The sequence below is a fragment of the Podarcis raffonei genome, chromosome 2, assembly GCF_027172205.1.
Source record: "Podarcis raffonei isolate rPodRaf1 chromosome 2, rPodRaf1.pri, whole genome shotgun sequence".
NCBI lineage: Eukaryota > Metazoa > Chordata > Lepidosauria > Squamata > Lacertidae > Podarcis > Podarcis raffonei.
The window spans coordinates 43,633,341-43,640,434 of record NC_070603.1 but is presented as its reverse complement, the minus strand read 5'-3'; the positions used below and the strand labels follow the sequence as shown (position 1 = coordinate 43,640,434).

General features: G+C 44.2%; 1 protein-coding gene across 1 annotated transcript in view; it reads left to right on the top strand.

Annotated features, from left to right (window-relative positions):
- Positions 1-469: 469 nt before the first annotated feature.
- Positions 470-7,094, top strand: part of TECR (trans-2,3-enoyl-CoA reductase) — a 36,979-nt gene continuing 30,354 nt past the window's right edge. The window contains exon 1 of the mRNA XM_053376298.1: positions 470-584. Within this exon, the coding sequence (XP_053232273.1) occupies positions 570-584 (15 nt within the window). The 5' untranslated portion in view covers positions 470-569. The remainder of the gene's footprint in view (positions 585-7,094) is intronic.

Genomic DNA, 7,094 nt, shown 5'->3' with positions numbered 1-7,094 from the left:
GGACTCTCCTTCCTTGGGGTTTTTTAAGCAGAGGTTGGATGGCCATCTCGCATGTATTATGCAGTTGAGAGTCTTGCATTGCAGGGATTGGACTTGATAACCCCCAGGATCCCTTCCAACTGTACAATTCTATGATTCTATGATCTCCGAGTTCCACTGAGTTCAGCAAGGCTTACTCCTATGCCAGGCTTTCCGCAGCTCAGCCTATCACTTACAGCAGTACAGTAGTCGCAAAAGATTTATTGCATTTCTATGGCCTATTGTGATTGGCTCATGTCTCACCCACCGCCCCTCGTCGAATTTTGTAACAGCTTCAGTAGCCTGCCACTCTTATCACCCTGCCCGTTGATTGGCTCGGTTGCTGTCACGCGCCACGTGTTTCCATAGGGACGCTTGGGGCGGGTATGTAGGCGGGTGGGGCCGTCCTAATCCCCTGATTGGTTGAGCACCTGAGCCCGAATCCCTGTGATTCGCCGTCCTGATCCTCGTGCCGCGCCCCTTTTCAATGAGGTTAGGGTGTCACGTGAAGAGAAAGGGTGCCAGGCTGTGGCAGCGCCGAGTGCGGAGCTATGAAGTACTATGAGGTGAGGGGGACGAACGGAGGCCGGGAAGGGGAAGCGATTGCGCCCCGGTGGCCGCCCTCTTGCCCCGTGGGAAATTCTGCCCCTTGCGCTCTGACCTGAGGGGAGGTTGGTGGGTACGACGCACGCGTGGGACTGTGGCTCGCGGGGGGCGCATGCGCGGGGATTTGTGCCCAGGGGCGCGCAAGTGAAGGCACGCATGTGCGTACATCGAATGGGTCCACAGTAGGATGGGCGCGCGTTGGCTATAGGAGAGCAGGAAGGGGATAAGCTTTCTCATTTAATCGGCTCCAGGGTAGGGCAGTCCTTTGGTGGCACGTACTTTGCACCATTTCTATGCAGGACGTGCAGCCTTAAGCCTCCCAAACTGCTGGCGTGCCTAAGAGGGAGTTCTGTGACACCTGCAAGTTTGCATAGGACGCCAGCCTCAGTTGCTCCAGTTAAATTATATAAAGTACTGCCATTATTATTTATTATTTCGATGGTCTTTTTCGTGGGTGTTTCCTTGCATGCTCTCATGCTTATCGCAGTACTTAATTCTTTCACACTTGACGTAATGACTTCCTGTCTCATTTTTCTTGTTCTTAAAATATGAAGTGGCTAAGTGCTGCTGTTGAGATATATTCCAAGCCATTGTTTCTCTTAGGTGAGATGTGTTTCGATAACCATACTGCCATTAGAATTTTAGATAAATGGTGGTTTTCTGCACATATACTCTTACCATAATAATAAAAAATCCTCGGCTCCGAGATGTTCCAGGAAGAAGCTCAGTGAGTGGTTGTAGAGGAAGGATGTTTAAAATGCAATAACCATCATTAGAAATGTTCCCTCATTCTTGAAATTGCAACATATGCCTCTTAGTATAGTGATGTATAAATTTTGTTTAGATCATTTCAGATAAAGATGCTTGTTTCACATGATACTGCTACTTTATTATGCTGTTCTTTGGCACACAATGTATTTTTGATTGCTCAAGAGCACCTGGTTCAACCCCATCTTATTCTCATTGTGCAAGTCTGCCTTGATGTGATAATGTTCTGGCTTGTCTAGCAGTATTATGGGTTGCAAAACTTCTTCACCTTCACAAGATTTTATTTAAAAGGGTCTGGTGTACTGATGCAAGCATGGAATACTGTATAATAACTGAAACTTAATAAAGTCTCTTGAAAATGTGAACAGTGTAACTTGGTTTGCTAAGTGAGTGAATGTGCAAAGCACTTTTCTATCCATCAGTATGAATGTGGATCCTCCTGGCTGGCTTTTTTTTCTTTTTAGACAGGTGTCTATATGGGATTTACCAATAAGTCTGGCTTCTTTGTACTGCCACTGTGTGATTTCTAATAATCCTATAGAGAGTGGAATGTGTATGGTGCAGTTTATGAGTTACTGTAGTCCATTGAACATCTCAGTTCAGGATTGCTCAAGGGCTTTTATGTTTCATCCTGAATGTGGGAAGTATGTGCACCTGCAAGGTGCCTGAATAACTTGCTGCTTTTATATGTTAGGACTTACCCACACTTCCTCTTGTCCCACTTCTTTCCCCCAGGGAAAACCACTCTTTAGTTCTCAACTGGAGCAAACAGTAATTCAGTTTTTTTCTGGATTGATGTTTGCTCCATTTTAGAGCTAAAGAGCAGATTTTCTCTGGGAAAGGAGCATGGGAAGGGCAGAGATGTGCCTAGAAAGCACTGGTCAAGAGGAAAACTGCTCGGACCTATGCTTTCTAAGCACAGGACAAGTGGAAGTGTGAACGAGCCCTTTAATCAACAAGTCTCTAATTTTGTAAGATAAATTGGAATATTCAGAAAGCTGTTCAAACAGAACTGGCACCTGGTAGTTAGAAATAGGACTTTCTGAGACAAATTTTAAACTATGCTTGATGCATGAATTTGAGGTATCTTCCATGGTGCTGATTGTTGTCTCTTCTTGGAGATTGGCTGTTGAGCAAGTGAGACCATAGGTCTGTTTCCAGCCAGAAAATTACTGTAGTTGTCTGTTTCCCAACATCCTTATCAGAAACACCTGCAATTCATGCTTCAGGCACAGTGTGTGGGATGCATTGAAGTTCTGCCCTTTGATCCTACATGCATCTGCACAGTGGTGTAATGTATTGAGACACCAGAAAAAAAGAGTAAACTTAGTTGTACGAAGAGCAGGGTTATGTTTTTTCTTTACTGCACTTAGTACTAATGGCTGAAAAGTTCTGCAGGTTCTGTTAGGAGGCCAACTAACTGTCCAGCATATAAACATATAATAATCATTTTGTGTATCTTCACTGTTCAACAGTGTAAGCCCTCCTTGGGCATGAAATGTCCAGCCTGGAGCTGGGTAGAAAAAACTGGCTTTGATTACAGTTTTCTGTTATTCAGAGATACATCAGACCAGTTGTCTATGTACTTTAATTTTGTACAGTATTAGCTAATGGAGTTATGAGTGGAGTTGAGGCAGTTCATGGAGGTAGAGGAGGGGAATTGCCAGCAGGGCTTTTGACTTGGTATTAGGGTCCCTTGTTAATCTGACCTGACCTGGAAGACATTTAGGCCCATGTACTTCATTGTTTTGACTGCTAGCAATCTGGTAACTGTGTCCTAGTGGTTTTTAAATTGCGTTCTGGGAAATTCTGAGTTTCCTTGGACTCTTATGAGGTTATTAGTGAAAAGATCCATAGACGAGATTTCCTGAAATACAGTTAACCAACCACTACTATTCTTCCCATACATCATGTAAACATGAAATAATACTGTGTTCGTAGGCTGTGCTTGTTTTGTGGTAATGGCAGCACCCAGCCAGCTTAGTTAGTGACCAAATGGACCAAGTGTATATCAAGTAGAACCCTAAAACACACCTCAGAGTCCTTTGTAGCATATTGGAGTTCCATGGCCAATACGTAGGGGTCCCTTGGCAGACATATCTGTATAGAAAGGCTTCCCTGAAGGTAGAAGATTTGAATACGATTAGTCTAAGAGAATTAAAGTCTTGTCTGCAGAATAAGTTTGAAGTGGAGCATTTGTCGTTTTGTGTTTATATTGTTCTGAGACCATGATAACATGTCTGAGTTCCTGCCTAGGAGACAGTGCATTTTTTAAAAAAATATTTAGGTGCTTTCAGATTTTTTTAAAAAACCAAACATGATGTAGAGACTTACATGATTTCTTTTTTAACCGTTCTGAGCATTTGTAACTTGAAAGTAACTGAAGCTTGTAAGGCAAGAAAGCAAATGTTCTGCTGCAATCTGGAGAATGACCTGAGCAGCTAAGTCTGTCTCTTCGCCATGAGGTCAGAGAAGCCTTTGCACCTGTTCTGTAAATGGATATATGCCTAGCAGTGCAGCACTTACTAAGATTGGCTATATGTACTGCCTGCCCAACCAGCTCAGCAGTTTATCAGATATACTGTATGGTGAATGGTCTTGTCTGGGAAGTGAGCAGGAGAATGTTTAATCTTGTTCTAATATATTGATGTGGAATAGAGGAACACCCCTCCCCAGGACAAACTTGGGATATGTTTTTTTTCTAAATAGACAAATGGGCTCAGCCCTCCTGTCTCTAGTTAACAGCATGAACAGATCTAGTTACATCATGCAGGGGAGATAAGTTCAAGCATTTGTCTCTACATTATGATTCTATTTCTGCTGTCAGTTTAAAGTTGAGCCTTTCATAATTAAAATACAAATCTGATTCAACCTGCTTTATCGAAAGGGAAGGCTTGCCTAGGGTGTTACACACCGCATTGAATAAGATATTATGTAAGTTGTATATGACACCCATTTGTTATCTTTTAAGAAAGTGGGATGGGGAAAGGATTCAAGGTCTGTTTCAGGCTGGAATATGTAGGAAGCTGTATGCTTGTCTCCTTAGACTTTGGGTCTAGGCAGTGTACTTGTGTATGCCTGGTATTAAATACATTCTCCAATTAACAACCGCTTGCATTTTTTCTAAGCCATCTTAACTACCACTGCTTAGTCTTCAATTACAGCTCCTTAATATTTATGCAAAATTTTTTAAAAGCTGTCAATTCAGAGACTGGAATCTTGATAAAGGATCTTTGTGGCACATGCAAAATAAATTCCGCCTACAATGTTAAGGTAAAGAAGACCAAGAGCTGTTTGCATTGGAGGCAGCTTGGGACCCCCATACACAAAGTCCAGCCAAGGGCCTATCTCTTGCTTTTTGATTTGTACAGGTTGGGTGGGACATTATGAGATTTGCAGGCAAACAGAGCTGGATTATTAGGCTGATGAGTGGGGATTAAGTGTCTCAGCTAACTGGAGCTACACACATCATGTACACTGCATAGGTCAGGATGGGGAAGCTGCTACCCTCCAGATGTTGGATCTAACTTCCTTCAGTTGCAGGCAACTTGGTCAATGCCAGGAATGATCAGTTATAGTCCTACAGCATCTAGAGAGTCACAGGTTCCAAATCCCTGATACAGGATGTTTTAAGTTAGGCTGTGACTAGAATACAAATAGACCTGCTTCTCAATGATCTAGAATTCCTATGTTAACAGTTACAGCATATAACTAATCTGTGCTAAGCGATGCTGGGTATGTACTCTGGCTTAAGTCCCTTGCTGGACTTAGTACAACATTCTTTACAAGATTTCCAGCAGTCAGAAAGCTTTAAGTAGTTCACCAGAAATGCGTAAGCAGATCATGGTGTAACTCCTGCTCATCCCTGGCCCACTGGATTTCTGTTTCTGATCCATTAGCTACCTACCTTCCTTCCTTTCAAGATGGTCCCTTCCAACTCTATGATTCTTATGTTTTTTTACCAAGGACAACCCATCTTTTGGATATGTCTGACCAGCTTTGAAAACTTGGGAGAGGAGTTTCTACAGGTAACCTGTGCAACTTTTCCTTCCTTGGAGGTGGAAGGATAAGTTCTCTGAGTGGGTTGGTGAAGTTAGGAGCATACTTCGTTTGCATTTGAAAGATAACAATCCTACATCTTGCAGCAACCTGCAGATTCTTAGGATAGTGTTTGCAGCAATAATGGCATATTAATTCTGCATTTCAATGGGTAGGTTAGCTTTTCCTCAGATTTCTGAGAGTTGAGGCACACTCTTTTTCTGAGCTGAAATGGGTGGAAAACCTAACTCCTGCATCCGAAAAGATTGGATAGAATGGGGTCAGCCCAGAATAGTGACTTGTACAGAGTTGCCACAACTGACCTCCTTTGAAGGCAGGTAATTCTAACATACATCCGTGTATTGGGTATGATGACATAATTAGATCACTTCTGGTCCAGTCAGCACAGAACTGCCCTTGTAGGAGGCTCACTGAAAAAGTGGTCAGGGCCTCATGAGAGCTTTGAATGACTTAATTGATTTCATTAGTTGTTCTTTCATCTGCGATGCAACATATGGTTTGATAATGACTAGTGTAAAGATCAAACTTTTAATGTACCACACTGGTTGGAGGTAGTATTTGATCCTGCACAGATCAGGGCAGAGATGGGTTGTGCTTTTTCAGTGTTTAGCAGACAGCAGGAGTGGGGAACTTTCGGCCCTCCAGATGTTGGTGAACAACAACTCCCATCAGCCCCAGCAAGCATTGTCAATTGCCATGGATGATGGGAGTTGTGGTTTATCAACATCTGGAGGGCCAAAGGTTCCTCACCCCTGTAATGTAGGAAGGCTGGGAGACTTACACGCCACTTCAAGCTAACAGTTTGTACTCTGTTTATTGGGGCAGAGCTCCCTCCCCACCATACCTGCTGCTGCTGCCACCAGCCCTGCCCACTCTGCCACTGTCATGAGCCCTGCTGGGCAGCAATGATTTCAGGCAAGATTGTGCCAATTTTGGGTGAGAACTCACTAAAATGGATGCGATCCTGCCCCAAATCAGTGCTGCTAGCAGAAGTGGCAGGGCAAGTGTATTCTGCTTCTTTAAAATGTAGGCATAAAAGGTAAAAGTAAATTTACCATACCTGCTGCTGCTGCCACCAGCCCTGCCCGTACGGGCCAGTTGTGTCCGACTCTGGGGTTGCGTGCCCATCTCGCTTAAGAGGCCAGGGGCCAGTGCTGTCCGGAGACACTTCCGGGTCACGTGGCCAGCGTGACGAAGCTGCTCTGGCGAGCCTGCACCAGCGCAGCACACGGAAACGCCGTTTACCTTCCCGCTATAAAGCGGTACCTATTTATCTACTTGCACTTAAGGGTGCTTTCGAACTGCTAGGTGGGCAGGAGCTGGGACCGAAAGACGGGAGCTCACCCCGCCGCGGGGATTCGAACCGCCGACCATGCGATCGGCAAGTCCTAGGCGCTGAGGTTTTACCCACAGCGCCACCCGCGTCCCTAAAATGTAGGTATAGGGAACGCTTAAGACTGAAGTGTTAAGTGAACGTTAATCAAAACTTTGGGATGCTTTTGGAAGTACCACCTGGAGGCTTCCGTGGTTCCGCTGTTGAGCCTCAACCATTTTAGTATGGTTTTGTTTTCTGAGCCTGAAAACAGCAACTGTTAGACATTTGAGCAGGAGTGCTCTCCTCTTAGGTGTTTGTGCAAGAGGTT